General features: G+C 35.0%; 1 protein-coding gene across 1 annotated transcript; it reads right to left on the minus strand.

The window, feature by feature from the left end:
* Positions 1–1,045: 1,045 nt before the first annotated feature.
* Positions 1,046–22,359, minus strand: LOC146138260 (uncharacterized). Its single transcript, XM_083394547.1, has 21 exons — positions 22,168–22,359; positions 21,248–21,421; positions 20,930–20,962; positions 18,405–18,568; positions 17,669–17,780; positions 15,905–15,958; positions 14,841–14,993; positions 14,099–14,266; positions 12,929–13,039; positions 12,736–12,799; positions 11,663–11,854; positions 11,071–11,225; positions 10,271–10,459; positions 9,715–9,890; positions 8,335–9,276; positions 8,109–8,215; positions 6,887–7,081; positions 5,818–5,929; positions 5,440–5,639; positions 4,124–4,464; positions 1,046–2,297 (listed from the first exon to the last, which is right to left on the minus strand). Exons 1-21 carry the CDS (start codon positions 22,307–22,309, stop codon positions 2,278–2,280), a joined length of 3,804 nt encoding a protein of 1,267 aa, XP_083250673.1. The 5' UTR covers positions 22,310–22,359; the 3' UTR covers positions 1,046–2,277.
* Between the last annotated feature and the right edge of the window lie 2,465 nt (positions 22,360–24,824).

Genomic DNA, 24,824 nt, shown 5'->3' on the forward strand with positions numbered 1-24,824 from the left:
AATCTCAAATTGAAAAATCCGGGACAAATTGGTTAACCGGGCGGGACACCGGGACAAGGCCTTAAAACTGGGACTGTCCCAGCTAAACCGGGAAGTATGTTAAGCCTAACAAGAACACATGTTATTACTTTTAATTTAGAATGCCCTGCTTCAACGCAGGGTTGCCAGATGGCAAAAATAAAAAACACACTCCGTTTCGAAAAGTTTGTTAAACCATGACAAAAGCGAACCAAAAACGATAATATCACTTACAAAAAGGGGGCTAAGAACTCCCGCCCCCTGGATACGCCACTGGGGTCAATGGATAATATTTTCAACCTTTATAAGTAATACATATTACACTTACAATTAATACCAATAATCGCATTTTTGAATTCCAAACTAATGATTTTAAAAGACTTTCTAATTAAATAGCCAAAACGTTTAGTTTGAAAGCAGGGCTGACTCGTGACGCATTTGGCAAACAATCAAGATTCGTGCATTGCGTACATTACTCGATCATTGGCATTCATCAAGGCGGCACAATGGAAAGACGTGCGACTTATTCGACTGGCGATGGCAAATTATAAATCAAAACCTAACCTCGTTATTTACTTTAATTTGGTAAGTTTAATAGGGAAGTTATGCGCTGCGTGCTCTGTTCAACGGCGATAAATTACAGCTGTGCTAGAAATATGCTCCCAAAATACATTCCGGTTCATGATCCCGAAGCATTGGCTTAACTAATTTTTACCCTTTAGCTTGATTTTCTTGTACAAGTATTACTTCGTCAGATAAAATACACATCGTGGATGATAAACTCCGACTGGAAGTCAACCTAAACAAAGCTATATGAAAAAAAGTTCTAAGCGAAATGTTTGTTGTTGTAAAAAAAATAATTATTTTATAGTTTTACATTAGATATATTGTAAATGTGCAAATGCAATTTTTACTGCAAATTGTGTCGCGCCTCAGCGGAAATACGGACTGCGAGATGTAACTTTTTTGCACTACGTCACTGTAAGAGCTGAAGGCTACCTAGACTACTGTCGTCATACACACAAAATGTAGGCGAAAATATATTCACGCGAACTCATTCTGCGGTGGAAACACACACCGGGAGCGCCACTAGCGGATAAATAGAGTTCAATAAAATTTTCTTCCAGTTGCAAAAATTTCATTTTCAGAAAAACGAAAGAATCGGCGAGAGAAACGCTGTATCGCAAAAACTGCCATCGCACAACGCTAATAATTGTTTGGATAATATCGGGTTTTCTTACCGCTTTTTGTATGTCTGTATGATTCTACGCAAGACGAAAAAACGAGATTACTCTTTGGAAGAACGCTGGTTCAAAGGAAAAGAAGCGTGATACATGCAAAACATCAACAAACGTCATCGAGAGAACAATAAAATAAAAAGTAAGAAAGGGAACAACACGGCGCTCGGGATTAATCTAAACAGCAGATTTCGCCACTCAGGTTCTCAGCCCACCAGGTCGATTTATATTTGCATAAGCGTCGTTTGCATCCGCGCTTCAACAAATTGCTAAATGAAAATATCGCAAAGTGACGATCAAAAGTCTATTGATTGAAAAAAAATCAATAAATACTGGTTGGGTAATCCACTTTGAACAGCGGCGCAGTTGACTACTGCGAAATTCGCCAATAACTGTGTGGTGCGAAGCGTATATTTTGCGCAATAGAATACAAAGTCGCAATTGAGCACCGACGATAAGACATAAATTGGATATAATAAATTAATAATTATTAATTTGCGATAAAACAATGTTTCCTTAAATTTGTAACAGCAGTAAGTTTTCAAGTTTTTTGCCTGTTAATCGCAGACAAACATTCGCGCAAGCCCCTAAACCGATCGTTTGCTGTAGTCAGCCAAGCAGTGTTAAAAAAACGACACAAGTTTTTCCTTAGTGGCTTAGAAATACGAAACAACCACAGGCTGTAACAAAGAAACACGTACTACCATGTCGAGTAAGTCTCGAGCAAGCCGTTGTCGTCCTTGGGATTTCTAGAAGTTAAGCAGCAACCTTAAGGTCAAGATAATACGTTTTAGGAAAGCTTGCCGAACGGGGGAAGACGGAAATATGTTTTGCCTTGGCGCTAAGCAGTATACCACCAAGCAATTACGCGAGCATCACAACATTTACATAATACTTGAGGGCTCTGAAAACTGGCAGAACAAAGAGATTGCCACTGTACAGAAGCAGGTAAGACAAGCAACCTCTTTCTCTAGATTCTTCGTGATGACGATTTTTGCTGTTTTCTTTCAGTTATCGTCATTTAAAATTCGACCAGGTTTGCTGAAATGAAAAAGGCTAGCGTAATATTTAAGCGCTTTAATACGGCGACGCAAGAAAGACTAAGCGCAAAGGTGATTTCGTGCTGCTCTATAACTTTAATATTTCGCTCATCCGTCAGCTTATTCGTAGAAAAGGCGAATAAATGTTATCTATACTATTGAAACTTTTGACAAAAAAAACTTCTCAAACTAATATGCGTTATTTTACCGATGATCAACTTAGTCGTCGATAACAGGGGTGGGGCCAACCAGTCCTTAATTTCATGGTTTATGTAGTTATACAGTTGGAGCAAATTGTAATTTGAATAGGGTCTTTATTCATTCGATGTTTTGTTCATATTTGAAAACATTCAAAAGGAGTGTGCTAAAATGATTCTCTCTAAATGAGCCTATAGATCAGACCTGGGCAACATACGGCCCGCCAATCAGTTTAATCCGGCCCGCAGCTTATTTTCATTAAAATACGAAGTCTAAGCGAAAACAAGGGCAAGTTTGTACATGCTTGGTTGTATCGTAGGCTAAACACCTTTTCCAGGGACGGATTTAGTAATGACCCCGCCAACTTCCATTTTTAGCTTGTTTTGAATACTAAAACGGAAGTTGTTTTCGCGCTCAGCGCGAATCGCTTCTGTCTTTCTCGTATGTTCCACGCGATTTTTGCCGAATTTACAGACAAATAGCGTCCTCTGCTCTGTGGCACTCTCTTCAACGAAAGTTTAACAAACTTAGCCTAATATTTGTATATTTTGCGCGTCGAAAATTTCCGTCTATAAAATATGAACGAAATAGTGAACGTTTTCTAAACTCTGAAATATACCGATTCACCTTTGTCAACCTAATTTAGTTAATGCCATGTTTTTAAACTTAACTTTTGAGTCAATGCGCCCCACAACTTGATAAACGCCAATATCAAGCAGTGTACTTTTTTGTCTGTGCTCAATGCTTTACGACCCCCTCTAAATCTAAATAAAAGTTTGCATTTTAAAACAAATATATTCGCAATTTTTTCACGCTTCGCGCGACGTCTTATTGGAGCCTTTTTAAATTCATTTACATTGCACATTCATGCACAAGTCCAAACATAATAACAAATTCGTCAGCTTAGGTGTCTTATACCGTCAGTGTATGACGTCACAATGCGTGTAATTGAGATCCTCACTTTCGACCCGGCCCGCCACAACATTTTTAAATTCTCATGCGGCCCGTGGCTAAAAATAATTGCCCACCCCTGCTATAGATCATCCTACAAAGACAAAGAACAAATTTGTTTGCATCAACGTAATAAACATAGACAAAAATATACTTTTTTTGGGGGGACATGATCCTTAGTCTCTTTGCATCCGCCTTGCTCACACACATACACATTTTTTCCGGTAGATGCACATACAATATTAGGTATGGGCTACATGAACGCGTATTTTTATTCAGGCTGCTCGATTTCTTAAATAAATCTATTCACGTTGTCGAAATTTCTAAAATTTACTGGATTCTACTAAAAGGCAAAGAGTCATGAGTCGGAACCGCAACATGAACGTAAGAGCCGCATATAACTGGGCGTGTAGAGCCGCGTGTTGGCCACCCCTGGTCTAGAATTGAACAAATTACATGGAATTTGTGAGGCGAGAAGTTCAGGGATTATCTAGTCCACGGGCACCTAACAAACAAAAACAGGCGTCAAAGCGAGCACTAAACACAAAGGTTCGGTCGCTATGTCTACAGTGAAACATCGCGGCCCAAAAAATGATAAAAAACTAGACCGATAAAACACGGCGGGCGTGTGCTATACCGCTCGAACTTGCCAAATTTATGTTTTAAAACATGTTTTACCGGTTGGAACCTTAACGAACGGGTTCTCCGCGAATCCGTCATGATTTTCACCGTCGGTGCCGTTCATCGGTACTTTGTCGCAGTCGAGCAGCGCGTCGAAGGTCTTGCCGTTGTGCTCAGCGTTCGGGACGAGTTGGTGGTCCTCACAGGCGTTTTGTGCGGACTGTTCAAAGGCTTCCACGGGAGATGGGGCCGACTGACCGACGGTTGTCGACTCTGGAGGCATTTCTATGGTCGGTATCTCACTGGCCTCCGTATGATCACCATCTTCCGTCGGATAGGCGGCAGAAATTGGGGCCTGGGAGTTGTCCTGTTGTGTTTTTTCCGCATGATTTGACGAACTGGTGCAAGAATACAATCGTATGATGTCAAGAACACGATAGAGCAGGGGTCGGCAACCTACGGCCGCGGGGTTAATAAAACCATCCGCATTTTAAAGTGCTTAGCAAGAATTTAGTGCGACTTTTAGGAAGATAACATCGGGAGTTTAACAGACCTATTCCAATACATTGTTAAGTACAATAATAATTAAATTTTGTTTTTCCCTAAAGTATTTTATGACGCCTCTTCATTGTGATCGCGGATGACGCATTTGACACACAACAAACGTATTTTTTTATTTTTACCGCCGTGCTATTAATGTAATTAGATCTATTATCTGAAGCTAAAAAAATTCTAGGAACAACCCCTTATTAACAGTTATCATAAATTAATTAAAAGCAAAGGTTGCCGACTACCCAAGTTCAACCGGTGCGCATGCGCAGTACCAAAATTAGAAACTGTAAATTGTTAAGGCGGAATAGCAGATGATGGCATATTTTCCATGACCCACATGAGTGGATTGCTGAATATCTACCGTATTTAGTTACGTAAATCGGTGAAATACAGGCTGTGCAGACTGAGCAGGACTCGGGACTCGATGAAATTGCACATTTGGCCGGAGTCGGACTCGGGTTGTTTTTAACAGACTCCGGGTCCCTGGTTAGAAAAATGTTTGGCACGCGAGTTGTTGAGATTTTAAAATTATACCTAAACTGGTACACTCCCTACGAAAAGGTTGCGACCCCTGCAATTGACGAACAATTGTCAACTCTTAAATAGAACATAGATGTTAGTCAATCGAAGAATAATTTGCGTAAATAGATGAAAAGATAGTCCACTTGACCAATCAAGATAATTTTAAAGCGTTAACTTTTAGCAAATGATACTGAATGTTTATTTTACTGACATCACACAAAATGGAACGGGCAATTTTAGATGACAGGTTTGCCCGACACAATACTACACTAAGATAAATATTTTGTAGCAAGAATTACCCATCTGCTAAAGCCGGGGGTGAATCGACCGTCACCGGCGAGACCACACGATCTGGAGTAATCGAGTTCTGCGGAGAGCGCCCTCCAGTGGGCGTAACGTTCGCCGGCGAGCTGTCGCCAGACGGCGTGCTGCTAGAGTTGGTGGCACCAGGAGTGGGCGATTCCCCGCCACGGGTTCTTCGCATTATCATTTCGAGACGCTAATTAGGAGACAAAATACAATGATTAATTAGTTAAACAGTGTGGTACTGGTACACCCTCTTTGTAAAAGTCAGTGACTGGTAGTTTTTTGGTGTTTGGCAACTTTTTTATTTTGTTTTTATGCTGGTATCCTGATGTTTTATGTTAAGATGTGTATTTCTTTAATAGCTAGCTGACCTTTTTCCTTTGAAGTCTTTCTTCCTCTTTCTTTTGAGCGGCCGCTTCGCGTTCTTTGCGAACTTTTTCGGCCTCCTCTTTTGCCCGTTGCTCTATCTTCTCCTTTTGTTCTCTAAGTAAAAGGAAAAAAACTATTCAACGTATATTACAGTCATATTACAAACGACGTATTTTAAACTGCAAAAATGAAAACAGCATTTATCGTTAAACGTGCAATATATTTTTGAAAATTAGTTCAAAGCTTTAAATCAGGGGCTCCCAACCTTTTTTACATCGAGGCCCTTTTAAATTTTTTGATAAATCAATGGTCTCCCTACCTTTTTAAAGCTTTAAAAAAAATTGGAAAGGACATTTCACCTAAAAAAAATGGTTTATACAGTAACCGGTATTTAAAATGATAAAAATTATAAATACATCACAGATATGTTTCATTATATTGTCTTCTTTTAGCAGGGAAAATTTTAAAATTTAATAATATTAAATCTAACTAAAAGTATAACAAATAAAAGTAAACGCAAGATCAAAAAGTAGCTTATTGCTGTACTAGCATTTTTATTAAATTTAAATGTATTCATTTTGTTATAGTGGAGTAGACTTAAAGCGGATAAAATAAAATAAAGAATATTCTTTTCAAATTGTTATGGTCGCCTTGAAAAAGGCTCATGGCCCCCAGGATGGGAACACCTGGTAAATACCCAGGGTTGCCTTCGACATGGACCCAAAAATAGAGACAAACGAAAATTAGATTAGCATTTAAAAAACGTTTTTGAATATGCATCGTATTTATACGAGCCGTGTCATAACACATTCTATAATTTTTGCCAGAAACAATCTGCTCCTGCAATTTATCAAGGTTTATGGTTTTGTTTTTCTGTGTCTAAATGTGGCGATCACACGGTCGATCGCGACTTCAGTGCACCCATTTCCCCATTACCAATCACTTCGCAAATAAAATTCTTAGAAATAAGGACATTTAAGTTTTCTAAGATCTGGCCCCTTCAAAATAAGCAGAAATCTTAGAAATAAGGACGGTATGGCAACCCCATTTGAAATACCATAACAAATTTACCGTAAGAACTCCTCATGTTTCCTGTTTTGCTCTTCCAGTTCAAGTTTTTTCTTCAGTTCCTCTTCTTCCTGAATTCGCCGCTCTTCCGCCAATTGCTTCTGCTCTTCCTCAACCCTCTTCTCCTCTTCCAACCTCGCTTCCTCGGCCATCTGTCGCGCAATCTCGACGCGACGATTCCGCTCCTCAGCTTCTAACCTGCAAAATCATAAAGCGAAAGGTTGAGAGCAAGAAAAACCTTTAATTACGACCAATTTTTTTATTTTGAAGGGTGCATAGATAATTTGGTCTTGTAAATAAGATTGTGTTTGAATTTTGATAACATCGTCTAAAACTATAATATTTTATATTTTAAGTGTTTTTCACAATGTGCTTGTTTTTTGGTCCATGTTGATGGCAAACCCTCTACATGACGTTTAAGGAAAAAGGGTTTAAGGAAAAGAAAGGTTTGAGCAATGCGAATGTGAAGGACAAACATACAAAATACCTATTATAAAAAATCGAAACCATCACTACCCGTGTTATCATAACATATTGATCAACTTATAATGACTAAGACTTAGGTCAATAGCAAGTTATAATTTATATATAAATAGCTCGTCTTTCTCTCTATGCCGAATTATTAAACAAAAACGGAATTCTACGTAGTAAAACGACCTCTAGTCAGGTTGGTAGTGTCTGGCAATTCTGGCAACAATACATTGAGGTTACGTCACAGCGTTATTAAACTTATCTCTTTCATGTTAAAAACAGTGCTTTTTTCATCAACCCAATGAATTTACCCGGCCATGCCCATTTCGGCCACTACACTTGTGCAACCGGTAAATAGCTGCTATTCATACTGAATAAAATTTACGAAAGATTGCTAGCGCATTCGACATTACACTTCGGAGGTACATGTGTTCTCATTGATTGTAAAACAATTTTGAACTCTTTTGCTCTGAACTCATGTGCCGCACGATTTTAAAAATATACGCTACTTTAATAACCAGTTTCACGAACTCAATCTTTGTGTTTGTGTTTCGAACGTATCAATTAAGTGTTGATTTAAAGTTAAATTACGTAATATGGAGTTGGGTAAGTATTAAATGTATTACAAGTTAAGGCAACAACGTTGCTAAAGCAATTTATTTATCTAAAATTAAAAAACATAAATCTTCGAGTTAGTAACAATCAGACAGATTTTATTAGAAAACTATTTTTATAATGTGAAAAGAACACTAACTTTTTCCTTTCCTGACGTTCCAGTTCTTCCTTCTCCCGTTTTTCTTTAGCCTCTCTTCGCTTTGTTGCCATTGCTTCTTTATAAGCCTGCTCCTCAGGTGTAAGTTTCTACAAAAAATAAAAATAAAACCCTTTTAAACTTAGAGACAAAAACAAGTGCACTAAAAAAAGCCAAAACATTGACAGTATTTATATTAATTTATCATTAAAATTAAGGCCTAATGTACCTTTTCTTTCTTTTTCGTTTCAGCAGGAATAGGAGCTGGTTCTACGACGGGTTTGACTGGAAGATCAACTTGTTGAACAGCTGGGGTTTCAACGATTTCAGGACTAATTTCAACAACTGGAGAAGGTGTTTCTTCCTGAGCTGCTGGCTTATCGTCATTTAGAGTAACTGGCTTATAGTCATTTACAGCTTCTTCCTGAGCTGCTGGCTTATCATCATTTACAGTAACGCATATATCTGTTGAATCTTTTGTCGATTCCTCCAAAACCACTTCCTTTTGATCTTTAAGTATAGTTTGAGTTAAGGTTTCATTATCTGTTGAAGAAGAAACGATGTTTGCTTTGTCTTTGGTCGCTATTTTATCATTCTCATAATCAGTTTTGTCATGCTCGTGATCCTCTTCGTCCAAGGAGTCTTCAAGTTGAGTTGTTTCTTGTTCCTTGTCTTGTTGGTTTATATCACTGCTTGGTTCGTGATTTGAGGACTGGTGTACTTCCTGTACATCTTGGCTTTCTAAAGGCATTGTCGGTTTAGCATTATTTTGAACTTCGATGTAAGATTTTGCCTTATCAGTTTCAGGGTCAATAATGCTTTCTTCTTGAGTGGGTAAATCCTCGGTTTCACCTTGTTCAAGTCGTTCCACCGAAGTTTCTTCCAAATTCACTAAATGCGAGCTTTTCTCCTCAACATGAAGGTTATCTGGTGCAGGCAAAACTTCTTTCTGAAGCTGTTCTGTTGAGGGCGTCGAAACCAAGTTTGCGGAATCAGAGGATTCTTGGTGCAAATATTGATCAGCTGATGTAGTTGGAGCCTCGTCTTCATGGACATTGTGATGCACCTCGCGTTCTTCATTGACTTCCGACGATGCAACTTCCGAGGCGATTAAAGCGGCAGGCAAGCTCGCCTCTGTATTCTTGATATCTTCGAGAGAATTCTCTTGATCCTTCAAGATAACAAGGGACATTGTTACTTAGAGACATAACAACAGTTTTAAACAACTAAACCGCAGTAAATATTTTTGTCAAAGCCAAGCGAAGTTAAAAACTGTGATTTAAACGAATTTCACAACTTTTCTCTGTTAGTTATTTTTTAAATTTGTTCTTGGTAAAGAGAAAAAAATGTTTTTAGCACAATTCATTTTACTAAAGCACGAAAACACTAGTATGTACGGACAAAGTAAACAACACAATAAACTAGGTATAATCATAGCATGGTTAAAATAGTAAGCTTGTCAACGTAAAAAAACAAGGGTTGTAACATAAAAATCAAAGGTTGTTAACCAAAAAACAGTGAAATGCTAGCAAACAAAGTAGCAAAGATAAAGAGGCTTTCGGCATCAGCAGTTAACCCAAGGGAAAACCCAACCTAACCAGATGCTTACCACAACCACAGGTGCATCAGCTGTCTGTTGGATCCCTTCCGGTGCATCCACGTCACGGCTTTTTTCCACTTGGTTCTCGGCATTAGGGATGTTTTCAGGGACTTGGTGATCCTCTACTTTTTCGGTATTTTCTTTAGGATTTTTACGAGCTGCTGCATCTGGTTGATTCTCTTTGACTGGAGAATTTTTAATATCTTCTTGTAAGTTTAGGACGATAAAATGTTTATGAATATTTCAACGAATGACCAAATAGATTGAATGAGTTTAACATTGTTAGACCCGCAAAGAAGCATTTTGCAGAAAGCTTTGCTTCCAGCATTTTTGTTTTACATTTCTGTATGTTAATATACTTTATATATGTAAAATACTTCAATGCTATAAAACGTTGCATTAAATGCCGAGAAATCGAACTCTGATTATCCCTTTAAATACATCTTTAATCTTGACCCTCACTGTTAGGATATTTTGCATACATATAATGCTATAGTTTTAGCTTTAAACTATTAATATACAAATGCTTATATGTTTAATTTAAAGAAATTAGTCAAAGTTTTACCTGAGAGAGCAAGTTTTGGAACTGGTTGTTTTGGTTTAGTTTTAGATGGCACTTTCTCTTTCTTTTCAGGTTTAGACTTGGCAATAACAGATGGTGAAAATGACGATTTTGGTCGACTGGATGCCGGTGAAGGCCTAAGTGTTTGTTTGATGACAGGTGGTGTTGATTTGCTGGACTGGCCACCTGCGTCTGAAATAATAAGTAAATGCAATCAGGTTTTAAAACAGATGGTCATATGCTAAATTTTCAAACGCTAAGCAGAGTCTATGACGTTTGGTAAATATGAAACAGATCAAACATATGCATCAGTAGTTGGCTGGTTTGTTTAAAATACATTTTATTGGGCTCATCTAGAGCAACACAGTTTTTTAAGAGGGCGTAAATTACACTCTAATATTTAACTTTTTTAATAAAGATTTTATTAATTCCATGTTTAGTTTGGTGTTAATTTTCCGACTATGTTGTACATCGAAATTACACAATGCATAGTTAGATAACTGAAGAATTGCTTTATGATTTGCGAATTGTTGGCTCTGAGGAAGTAAAAAAAAACTATGTACTTGGACAAGTTTAAAACAATTAAACAAAACATAACCTTTACCAGTTTTAAATTAGAAAGAACTGCTCACAACAAACCACACCTGAAACAAATTTTTGGCCTAAATGGTCCTACCTAAAGCAAAAAAGGACATCCAATGGCCCTAATCATTCTAGTTTATCTACAAATTTAAAAAAGTTGAGTTTAAACCACCCTACTAAGATTTTATAAAATAACTTGCGGTAAAACCTGAACTAGGTACCTGTTCTTATAGGGGTCCTTTTTGACCCAGATGAAGATGGTCTAGAAGAAATAGGTGATTGTCTTGCTGGGGAAACCCCTCTTGATGATTTCCCAGAGCTGCTTTGGCTGTTCAGGGAACTCCTTCCACTAGCTGGTGAAGGTGCACGACGAGCTCTGTAATCAACATTATAGTGTTTTTTAGTTACACTTATTTCACAATTTGTGACAAAAACGAATTAGCAACAGTCAGCGTCAAACAACAGAAAAGTGTTAAAAATTGCATGTTGATTGTTTCGGACTAATAGCACAAAACAGGTTTTTCATAATGGATTTGTTTTTTATAGTTGTAATTTGCTTGGTAGTTTAAGTCAAAACGCTGAATAAAAAGTAAATGCTATGTGTAAAACTTAAACATAACTGTCTAAAAAAAGTCCATCAAATGTTTTATAAATGGTTTGACTTTGAAACGGATTAAGTTTCACAGCAAACGTTTTAGAAAAATTAAATGATTAAGAAAGTTACATTTTAAAATAGATCAAACTTCAGAATAAGGTTAACTTAGTTCCGTGAAACACTTTCTAAGCAGCACAAAAAACAGTAAAATGACGTACCCTGTTCTAAGCTGTGGAGATTCTCCCCGCGTTGCCTGAGCCAAGTTGGGTGAAGATGAATACTGGACATCTGGTTTGGAGGATTTTGCTTTGTGTAGAGAAGGTGAAGGGGTCCTGCCAATCGGACGGGACTTTGGAGTAGTTGAAGCAGACGTACGCGGCGAATGGGAAGAGCTGCTGCTGGTGTCTGACCTGGATAAAAAAACTACACGTTGCATTTTCTTGAAAATAAAAAATTGTTAAAAGGTAATACACAGAACTTTGAACCAATCAAGGTAAATTTAAGCTCATCTCTAAGTTAAAGTTTGTCCAACCTATTGTTTTCGAATATTACAATTTATGCATTTACTTTCTTCATTGTTTTGGGCTGTCTAAAGAAAACTAACAAATCTTTTTTTGCTTGACACAAGGAATTGTTGTTGTTTATTTTGTGGTCTACTAAATTTGTGTAAGTGAATAGGGCTTTTATGGTGTGTGGTAGTTAATAGCAAAATGCACCAAAATTAGGTAGGATATATAAAAAAAATAGCTGAAGATTTTAAGGCTGGTACGCAATGTATTCTAATCATTACTAAAAGTAAAATAAAAAAAAACATGCCTTATGTTTAAATTTTAGGCTGTTTTTAGAATTTATTTTCTTAAAACTGAAGATGAAATTGTCATATTCAACTTTGTATTTGACTGAAAGATAGATCTACAACAATATCTCTCTTGTGAAATGTAATGATGCATGTGTCACACTTTTAATGAGTTCAGTATTCTTCTCTAAATAATTAAACACCAATTTTTGTAGATGCTACGTACGTGATCAAGGCCTATATGGTTTACCTAACACAAGATCACATGGTTAAAGGCAATCAAACATAAGGCTTTATGCAAACATCCCAAAACAAACAGACTATATATAAGACACACTGATGCTATTGATATGTGCTGTGCAGTGCTTGGTAACCTCCAGTGTGCCTTATATTAGATAATTTCACATCAAATTATAATCTTTGGCAAAACGCTGTCGCAAAGGGATAAATTACTAAAATCAGGAGACTATTGGGTAAAACTGTGTTTTTACTCACCTTCCTGATGTTGGTCTTTCTATAGTAGTTTTCCGGTCTATGCTTCTACTTCTCACAGGAGTACCTACACCAAGCACAGGTTTAATTGGCATGGAAAAATTGTTGCAAAAATTTATAACAGTTCATCAATACATCATATGAAAAAAAAATTGGCAAAATGCCATGCTATAATTTATAGTTATAATTTACTCACTTTCCTCAGAATCTGCTTGTTTTGATCTTGCCAATGAAGCCCTAGTTGGGGCCAGAAGACGAGAACTTAATGAAACTGGCTCTGTTAGTTGAGGCGATGAGTTGGTAGCTGCTGGAAAAATAATCAAACAAGTATATCACAATCCATGCATGTGTTTTTTATGCAATCTTAACAGTCAACATAAAGCAAAACAAAAACTAGAAATACTTTAACATGTAGCCTGAAGAATATAACTAATTTATTGATCGTACCAATCCAAGAAAACAAAGTCAAGCTTCTGTAAAAGTAAAGAACGAAACAACATGCATTGATTTATCACTAAGTTTCAAGAAGCAAGTAGTTCAAATTTATAAAATAATACAGAGAAATAGTCAGCAATGCATTAATCTTAAATAATATCCAAAGCAGACAATAAATATAAAAATTGATAAAACTACCTTTTATCTTTACTAGCACATAATAACAACCTTGACTCACACTGTTTATAAGTATTTCTGGATGTTGTTTATCAAATAAATGCAGCTTTGGTGTATGTGTTTTATTTACATCGATGCATTAACTAAAATTAGAAGGACATATTTCCGTTTTAAATGCTGCTTACAGTACAAGGGCCATAGACTGGCTGCTATTTGATATGAAAATAATTTTTATTTCAATGAAATTTATTTGATGTGTTTAAGACTGCATTTTATAGAAACAATTGTAGATAACTTTTTGAGGTACTAACATCCACTAATTTTTTTTACTAAATATGTCAAAAGAATACTATAGCTAAGTTTATGTTCTGTAATAACGTATAGCAGCAATAGCGGCTAATTTGTGAATCAGTGTCATTATTTAGTAAATAAATAACTGTACTTTAAATCTAAAATCAGATCCGATCCTATCAGCTTATTAGAGAATGGTAAATGTTAGTAGAAGTCTAGTGCTGCATGCACATACTTGTAACATCCGAGAATCTAAAAGTATGATGCTCTGTGCTGAATAGTAGTCTAAATTTAATGCTGCAAGGCAAGTCTAACATATAAATTAACTATAAAACAAGAGAGGTGCAAAGTAAAAATACAGCATGCAAAATTGCTGAAACTGTTGCTTAAAGTCTCATCATGCAATATATGCCAAAATGCAAAGTCAGAACTGAGAGTAACATGGCATCATCCAGGAACAGACCTTTAGGTCTCTTTAGGCTTTCACTTTGCCGGGCAGCAGGGGACCGACCCCGGGGTGATTTTTTTTGAAGTTTTCCATCAACACCTGTAATCGAACCCTGGGAGTTTCCCTTTCGTGACTTGGTCCTGGTATCACTCGACCTTGACCTCACACTTCTTGGAGTCGATGCTTTTGTCAATCACAGTTATATTAGGCTAAATTTTACAGGTCAAACACCACCACACAGCCATATAACAATGGCTCCCGGTTACATTGACACTGGTTAATTGTTTGTTTTGTCAATGAATTTTAGCAGTTCAAGCGGTGTAATGCTTTGTAATTCATCAAAGAAATGTGCATGCATTCGCAAAAATGTAAAAGTATTGGTGGCTAGCTTCCTGGGCCTTGTTTTTGAAAAACATTTTATTGTTTTGTTAAAAGCATTATCCTGTAAGACTACCACAACAGCAAACCACTGTTTGCTACTGGCGAGTTGTCAAAAATGTTTAAAGACTAAAGAGTAATTGTGATTTATGACTGCAGACAGTGTACCAATAAAGCCATTCTGTTAAAAAACAACAACACTAACAACAACAAAACCACCATCCATGGACACTGGACAGTTCCAATGCAGTTGGTAAGACATGTTTATCAAGACTTTTTTATAAACTTTTCTAAAATATTGTTCAAAAGGGAAAATTAAGGTATACCATGGAAAATGTAGCTGACACCAAAGTAAACTGGTATACGCAAATAAATTTACCAGGTGAGGATGGCTTGCTTGAGTTGGACACAGGAGAAGAATCGTAAGAGCGCAGTCCTGACGCAAATGTCATATGAGCCGTGCTGAGCAGCAAGGGGCTTTTTGAAAACCTGCTGTCCTGTTGCTGGCTACTGCTGCTGGCACTCGGGGAGCCTACAGCAAAGTAAAGCAAATCAATTACCAGCGAAGTGCTACTGCGTCCCCTGGGTTCAAAACAGCAACATATCAGCAGGCACTATTATTGCAATTGCAATGCAAAACTAGTAGTTAGACTTTCAGGGTTACAATCATTGGGGAAAAAACAAAAAAAATGTTAGTTTGGACAGAGTTAATTGTAGAAAACAATTTTGGCACAAAATAATAAATTGAATTTTTATATACTGCCACAATTTTTATATATGGTTAAAAATATAAATACCCATATCTTCAAAAAAGAACTACATAAGTAATATTGGAAAATCCTAAATTGTAAACTCAGCATAGAGAGAGTTTATATGTTACATCATGATTATGAAAAACCCTGAAGTAGTTCCTGATTGCTGAGACAAGTGGATTTTGGACTTTTTCAGCACAAGCATTGAACGTGGCATTTAAAAAGTTCATGGATTTTAGAGTGTAAAACAAATACCATACATTTTTAAGTGCAAAACCAACAACCCAAAACTTTAGTTGGATTATATTCCTTATGTTATGTAGTGTGTTTTAAAGTTTAGTTAGAAACACAATTTGTTGGGAAATCATAAAAAAAGTTTTAACAAAGTCATAAATGTAAAATGTTTAAAAAAAATGTAATGTTAAAAGTCATTTAAATACATAGATCAATATAGTTGAACATTGTACAATATTTACATAAAAAACTTTAGCAACACTGCTTGGTGAATAATCATAATCATATTCATAATATTTTATGGTGAGCCAGTTCACCCCAATCAATAATTTTCACTGATGTATTGTATTGGGAAAGTGGCAAACTTGGTCTAATAAGTGCTAACTAACTAAACATTTATTTCCGAGGCTAACATGCTCAATTCTACAATGTGAAGACATGGCATGCAGCTACTAACCAAAACCAAACGGACCAGTTGTGGTGCTAGAGGAAGATGGCTTATCGTCATCACCTGTAAACAACTACTTGTCAAACGCCACCACACAGTACCTTTTACTCACAGTTACAACTGAAAGTAGTCAATAAGATACCATATTGCATTAGGGATTTTGCACTAAAGTAATGTTTATCTAAGTTCCAAGATAAGCTTAAGATTCATGTTTGGTAATTAAGTGAATAGGACAACATCTGTTTTGATATGACATAACATTTAAATGTTGTGTCTTTAATTGTCTGCTGCTTTGGATTGTGTGTTGTAACATTTAGTCTAGAAGGTGTATACTTTTCTCGAGTACAAAGCCAAGGTATTTTTTACATGTTGATGAAGTTTTTTTGGAATGCTATCTGGGATGCCGAAAAAATACCAAAATTTAAAACATAAAACATATTAAGCCCAAGACAGTGTGGTATAACGTAAATAATAGCATGCGGCGGTACAAATTTTAGACCAAACAACTGAAATCAAGAAGGTCTTTTACTGTTTTAATCAAAAAATATTATTTATCATAAATGCTGTAAACATAAACAATATGTTTTGGAGATAACAAAGTACATGTTTCAGTTTTAATATAAAAACAGAGTTACACATGCATCAACTTTGATTTCCACATACTAAACAAAAAGTATTTTTAGTAAGAGTTAGACATGCACTCACCATCAGTCAACTGTGACAAATCAAAACAACTAGAGGTGACGACCTGTGAGCGAGCCGAGCCAATAAGTCCTGTTTGTAAATCAAGACATGCTTTATCATGCAGTTAACCAAAGGTAAAAAAGCAAAATCTGTTATACAGTTCAAACAAAAACACAAAACTCATCTTTACACACACACATATATATATATATGTTAATGGGTTTAGAGTTTAGAAAAAAAAAAGTTAAGCATATTTTGAAAAAAATATTTCTTTTACCATTGATAAAAACTATTTACTCGTTTATAACTACCACTATATCAGCAAACATGGCATTCTTTATTTGATTTGATTTAGATATTTTTTTGTTTGATTGGTGTCCGTAGATATTTCATGCAGCAAAACCATGCAAGTCCACAAATTTTTGTCATTGTTTACGCCCATTTGTCAGAGCCAATTTCAAATTAACTTTGCTTGCATTTAAAAGCAATTAAACGAACAGCATCCAGCAAACTTAGGGAGCAAACAGCTAAGTTTGTAGTAGGGCCACCGTTATTACCAGATGAAGGTTGATGTTTCGTCATTCTGTTAGCATCAAGGTAGTGGAAGGGTCCCGGAGCAGTGTCAACGCTAGTAGCATATGCAAAGCCCCCTCCTCCTCCCCCATAGCCTTGTTAATAGATCAAGTAGACAAAAACATGCATGTCAAAGCAACACAAATCAAGTGAGGGTTACGTACAAAAGCTGTCAATGTAATGCTGTCGATGTTAGAAAACACATGCGCATAATCAAACCAATCTACTTTTGTTTTAACTGCACTGCAAATTGTTATTTACAAATCTACACAATAAAAGTTTACAATTCAACTGCATAAAAAAGCAACAAAAATCAAAGGCAATTACCAAATATATAAATTGGGTATGACACAAATTTAAAAAAAGCTTTATTAAAACACAATTATTTTTTAATGTATCGGACAACTTACAAAATTAAAATGGAGTATAAATCTATCTATCGGTATATTAGTTACAATAACCAAACATATGCATGCAAATTGGCAATGTAACTGCACATGTTTTAAAGCACTTTACCTCCTGCTCCCCAAGACCATCTTTTTGTCCTGTCAGTAGATGCAGTTCTTTTTCTTCGGAGCACTACAGTGGCCTGTTGGTCAGTACGGGCAACAATTGCCTCTGCCTTTTTCTGCAAATACAAATCACAATATTGTTACACAAAAGGTGAAGCAATAGTAAACAGTTAAAAAAAATAAAAAAATACATTTAGTTTGTTTTTTGGATAAGTGTACTTGAGCAGAAAACAGACTAGTCAAAATACACAACCAAATAAGTGGTTCGAATATGGCTCCTTGTTGAGACATTATTCATCGAACTATGCCACAAACTTCTAAACATTTACAAAACAAAATCAATTGGCAATAGAATGTGAACAACATGTTTTGCTAAAAAAACAAATATAAATCCGAATGACTAGGTCTTAATTTTTTTATAAAGTGGCACCGATATAGCTATGTTATGCATACAATTTAGCAAGCTTTGTAAAATTACACGTTCTGAAACCTACTCTTTTCGACTATAAAAGGCATGGCAGAATGCTAGTGACTCTCTGACTATGTAGGGTGAATATTCAGTCAAAATTTAAAAAAAAGAAACAAATAATAATTCAATGTAATAATTATATTTTGTTTAAATGTCACATTTTAATTATATTAATCAGCCAAATCAAAGTAAAGCTAAACAAAGCACAATTCAAAGGGCAATGCACAACAAAATAACTTTACAATTAAATCAATATAAGTTTAATTCATACTTTATCCTCATCAAGACGCTGCTTCTTTCGCAACTCCACCTCTTTCCTACGATTTTCCTCCTTTTCTTTATTTTCTTCCATTTTCTTTCGTCTCTCATTTTGACTCTGCTCCCATTTTGCTAGAGCAAGTTCATCTCTTACCTTGCGAATGTTTGCTTCCCTTTCTGCAGTTTAAAAAAAAAAAAAGATTTGAAAAATATCTTTGGCCATAACAGTTTCTTTACTTGAAATAAATATATATATATAGATAAAGAGGCAGATTATTAAACACAATAGAGTTAAATCATATATTTGACTTAAATATTTTAAACCATGGAGGTCAACAAAACAAAGCCCAATGTACTTATTCTGTTTATATCATATGTATAATAAGGTAAGGTGAATTCAAACAGTAAGGAGCAAGCATGCATGTGTGATTCTTCACTGAAAGGAAAAATCAAATAAATAAATGAAAACTGGTCTGTCCTGTTATGTTAGTACTGCAGCACATAGGAAAATAGAAATTCTTGTTCAACCAAATTTACATATATGCATTCCCTGTCACAAAGTTGATATATTGTAATGGTATTAGTATCATTGCATAACTGCCAAAGAGAAAAATGTAGCTAAAGCCTTATTTTACCATTTTTAATAATTTTGGATATGTCATGAGTTCAGCCATTTTTATTTTAACCTAAAAAAAATTTTTTTTGACTTTATTTTTATCAAATTTTAACTTTATTTTAACCAACGAAATTGCTTATTTGTAGAGGCTACAGTTCTTTCTTGAATTGATGCCAGCTACCCAAACATAATATTTTGTTAATTTCAGCCCAAACGTAATATTTTGTCGAAGTCAAGATGTTTCATGGATTCAAAAAGTGCGTCGGGTTTTCTGGCGTTAGATTTAGCTTGCTTAGGCATTTTTGTATTACAGAATGTCAGTAAGCTATTCCTAAGATCCAAACTGTTGATCTTCGAAAAGACCATGTTTATGAAGTGGAAGTGTATTAGAAGAATTATTTAAATGCATAACTATGAATAAAAAAATGAACAATTTGCGGTTAAGGTTACTGCTGATCCAAGTAGTCATTATGACATATTTTCTGCTTTTATGGGTTAATTTTTTTTTGTGTCGCAGTTCCTGATTTACAATGCTTCCACAACGACTTTTACAAAAACTACTTTCAAGAAACACAAAAACTTTGTCAAAAACCATAATTTGACAAATTTTGACTTTATAGTAAATTTTAACTTTATTTTAACCTATAAACTTCCTAGAAACAGTACCCTACGTGCTGAAAACAACTTTATTCCTTGATTCGTGGACAGACGAGCTCCATAAGAAATTTTGACTTTATTGACTTTTTTGGGCCCTAGTCATGAGTCATGACCATTAAAACTATAAAGATCAATTGTTTGGCCTACAAAACTCAAGTAAAAAATACACATCAATACAATGCAAGTAACACTGTTACCCTTACTGATAAACCGTTAACTAGAAAATGTTTTTTTTTTTAATTGTAAACTTCCTTCTAGAGAAATTTAATAGTATTTTCTGATTCCTGGTTGTCAGGTCATAATTATGATTATACAATTTTTTTTTTATTTAGTAACATCATAATTAAAATATTTATTATCAATTTAAACATAATAGTTAGTTTTACCTCCAAGTTACAAACCAAATTTATCAATCTTGCTTTCCTAAGATTTTTGGGGCCAAGATAGTAATTTATAGAATAACAACTGTGGCCCTGTTTAACTATTTTATATATAGTTCAAATACTTTTGTTGATGAGTAATCTCCCCATGTATATAACAAATCTAAAGATTCTTGTTTGGAGTCAGTTGAAAATTTTAATTATTTAATAAAAGCAGGTAATATTCTATAAATATGTGTAGAATATTTTTTTAAAATTACAATGCAGCTATTTGATCCAATAGCTCAGATGTTGTTAAACTGTTCTTCACAAGACCTGATGCACAGTTTTATTTTACAAGGGCACCACACAACTGATTCTGTTTGTATCTAAACTCAATTGCGGTAATAAAATGCTTTTAATTATTTTTTGACAGTTGTATTATAAATCTTTGTCACAGAAAACTACCTAATTTTGACTTTCTGATACAAACAAACAGATAAAAAAATTGAAATGCCATCTCAAGTCCAAAAGTATTTTTCAAAGGCGACACACAAAAAAGTTTTTGAATCCTTGCCATAACTAAAAAACAAGAGACAAAACCCAAATGAAATGTTTAGTACTTCATTGCATAGTTAGGCAAATTTATAATTATTGATCTTTGTTTCTGCAAGTAAGTATGTATTAAAAGCAAAACTTATTGAGGTACTTTGCTTAAAATGTTTTATGCAACAATATGTGAAAATGTTAATATATATAAATATATATAGGTTTCAAAATAAAAAAAAATATGATATGTAAAACATTGTTTAATGACAACAAGCAGAAGTTTAGGAAATGCAGCACATGCAAGATGCAACAGTTAGCATCAAGATCTGCTTTATCTGACCATGCTTAATAACAAACCTAAAATGTTATGATCTGGAACAATTGGATTTCCTGAAAGCAATGTGAGGAACAATACACATTATATAATTAAATGGGCATAACATAATATCTAAACTTAACTTACTATCTAACTAAATGAACAAAACAAATCATAAAGTTATGTAAAATGGATACATGAGGTTGTTTGTACCTATTACCTTGACTAGTTGAAAAAAGCTTTAATAAGTGAAAAAAAATAAAAGAGTTTCAAATAAAAATACATTGAGTAAGTGGGTTAATTAAAAGTAACAGCTGATTAAAAATTAACAATTTAAGTAACAGGTAGACTTGTTTTACCAAAGGCCTGTTGGTTTTGCAATCTTCTTTCTCGGACAAGAGCAATTCTCTCATCCACATTAGATCGCTTAAGCTTGGAAGCATCCAGTACGGGTTGTGCATATGGTGCTTTTAAATTTTGTTGATTCTCAGTGTGTGCGGATTCAAAGTTCTCACTTGCAGCTTTGTTTGCACCTAGTAATAAACAATAAGCTTGATTCAAAATGAGTAACTCAGTAAAATCGGTACAGCCCAAGTTGTGAAAGTTGAACTTTCCCTAATTTACCATTTATGCCATCGCCATCTACATACCTTAATTAAGTTGGATATACAGCAATCCACTTATAGGGGACAGGGGTGTCATATAACTAATCCAATGACAACACATGGTTAAAAAATATCCACCCTATGCTATTCCACATTTACAATTTGCAGTTTGCGGCCTTACTGCGCAGTGCTCATGCGCACGTCACACTCGGGTAGTTTTACATTGTTTTACCAGAGTCCTAAGTTCGACTCCGCAGCTGTGTGCTAGCCCAGATGAAATAACACTTTGCAAAACTGTTAGTGTGTCATCTGCGAATTTACATCCCACACCTAATTTTATTTAACAATGATTATAAAATCCCTCTATATTAGAGTGTTCACATAGTTTTTATGTCAACAGCTTTAGTTGTTTACTTAACTATTGAATGTGTAGTCCCATTGGTTGGCATTTGAGTGCAAAATCCTATCCATAACATATAAAATAAACAAACTGACTTGTGATTTCTTAATCACTTAAAGTTCTATTAAAACTATATTATGTGGATGTTCTGAAACATTTTTCCAACAAATTCTTAAAAATTGTAAAATCCAGGGCATGAGCCTTATTCAACATAATGAAATAAATCCTTCAAAATGGATAAGTTAGAAAGATATGAAAAAGTAGAAGTGCAAACCTTTAGAGTTTTCCTTATTGTCTCCAACATGTAGTGCATAAGGTGTGTTTGATTGTTTTCTTTGATTAACTTTGCTGTCATCAGTTCCATTACTTGCTTCGTGGCCATTTACATCCAAGCTTGGGTCATTTTGCATATCCATATTAGGTTTGTTACGAAACAATGTCACATTACAACACCACACTAAACATTGCAAACTATAAACAAAATTTAATCACTTATCCAGTTAAAACTGATGATGTCGGAAACAAAATTGACCAATGTCAACAAAAACATTATAAAATGTTTTAAACATTAAAGTATATTTTAACCAATTAACGAAACTAACAAAATTATTTGATTGATAATTTTAAGTACTGAAAGTAGTAAAGTTCACCAAGGTAGTGATATAGCTATTAATAAATAAACATAAAGGGTTCCCTGACAAAAGCAATAGAACAATTTTTTTTAAGAATTTTTGTGAAACGCATATTTTACCTTGAATGACACCTTATTTTCTTATTTAACAATGTTGCCTTACAAAATATTTTACAATCTAAACATATTTTACAATCTTATAATACTATTTATAGGATTTACTTATTGCCGTTGTTAATGTTTTTTTAGCAGTAACAACAAGGACAATAAGTAAATCATTAAACAACTTTTGTTAAATTTCTAAGGTCATATAACACCTAAAGTTGTAACAAAACATGATACGACCTAAATGTAATTTGAGATCTTTTCAAGAGGTTTGATACAAAGAAAATCAGTGTATTACGCATTCTAACATATGTACAAAAACCCTATCATTGTACAAAAAAAACAGTACAATGCTTACTTCTGTCGCTTCAACGTCGCAGACTATGACATCATGCAAAAGTCTACAAAGCCTGGTCGCTGTCTAGATCTGTCTGCCTTTTTGCAATATAACGGTTACTGAACGTTCTGCTGTTGACATTGGAAACGGCACCTGACCGGTGGTTTAGCGGAGACATATGGTGTTTAACAATCGCATTAAGAACGAGGCAATTCAAACATTTTGGCAATCTGCCGAAACGATTTCAACGGCAGACAACAAATACAAAAATTAACGCGTTACGGTTATCTAACGCTGCAAAGGGCTTAACTATGCCACGCCCGCCGTTTCCATGTCAAGGACAGATCTAAGCTGGGTGGAAAATATTCGATTGCCATTTCTGCATGTTGTTTAAAAATCAATAAATAACATGCTGCTAGTGGCACGTAAAACCTAGGCTGCTTTGGTGAATAACTAACTTAGCATTGTGCTTGAAACAACATGAGTGAGTTAACCACAAGCAACGCTACGAACATATGCTGTTGGCAAGATTCTAATTACCATCGTCGGAAAACAAATAAAAGTTTGTCATCTTCCGGTTATCGCAGACAGGCACGGCCTTTCGCCATTAATCCATGATTAGAGGTATCCATATTCGCTTTGGAAATGATTTAAGATTAGAGTGGCTTACGAAGGACAGTAATTACCCTAATCGCTTCGTAATGGATTTAATCAAATGCCACTTTTCGACTACCATTAACAATTTGTCACCTTCTAGTTGAGAGGACGACATAAAAATTGAAATTATGTGACACCCTGTTCTTACAATAGGTAACAAATAAGTAACGAAAAAACATGTATTATTTGTCTTATGAGTTTACCTTTTGGTTATTAATTTCACATTAAAGGAATCGAACCGGCTCTGTCAGTTTTGTTTAGTTATTTGAAAACAATAGCCAAACTACAGTGTTTTAGACGGGTAATGTTGGTTCTGGTAAAAATGCATGACGGTTACTTAACTAGTTTTAGCAAAAGGCAATAAAGAGATTGCGAATGCAACATGTCTTGGCAGCATAGGGCAATTTATTATTCTGTTAGTCAGCTCTTGGGAGTAACTGTTTCTTTTCTAATTTCTCGAAAATGTCACCTAATCGTAAGGCAAAGCAGTTTTATAATGGTACCCGGTATTCATCAATTTTTCGGTAAGCTGAACATTTGCACTTTAATGGTCCGGATACATATCGCGGTTCGCCCGAAAAGATGTATTTAATGAACAATGCGTCAAAAACTCGAATTCATTTTTCAGTGTATTTTTGCTGATCAGTTGCTAAATAAACATGAACAACATACACGAATAAGTGTTAAGTTTTCAACAAATTAATAAATTCGATGTATTCATACCCGACCTATGAGAAAAAAAACACACATCCAACTATCGAGAGGAAGTTTGTAACGTACAAATGTTAGCCATTACGCATGCATCACTATTTCTGTTATTATACAAGTTTAGCTTTCAGCTACGCATTTGGTAACATTTTTATGCCTAACGTCGTAATAAACGATGTTTCTTACACCAGTTTACGCGCTATATAAATAGTTAAATACTTGACATACCGAATAAGTTACATTTGTTGAGTGAAAATAGGCAAATAAAGGTAAGATTACTTTTTTAAAAGTGTCCAGTTAGAAAAACAAACGGCACGCGAACAATAGCTATTGTTAACATATCGCTATTGTGCTGATACCGCGAATAGCAAAGTGCGACTAAGGGGGGTGAGAAAATCTTTTCGCGTACTTAATATCAGATACGGCTTAAAAGTTCACAAATTCCACTGTCGTCGTGTTTTTTTTCCGAATCTAATTTCCAGGGTGTTAAAAA

This window comes from Ascidiella aspersa, chromosome 7 (genome assembly GCF_963924565.1).
Source record: "Ascidiella aspersa chromosome 7, kaAscAspe10.2, whole genome shotgun sequence".
NCBI lineage: Eukaryota > Metazoa > Chordata > Ascidiacea > Phlebobranchia > Ascidiidae > Ascidiella > Ascidiella aspersa.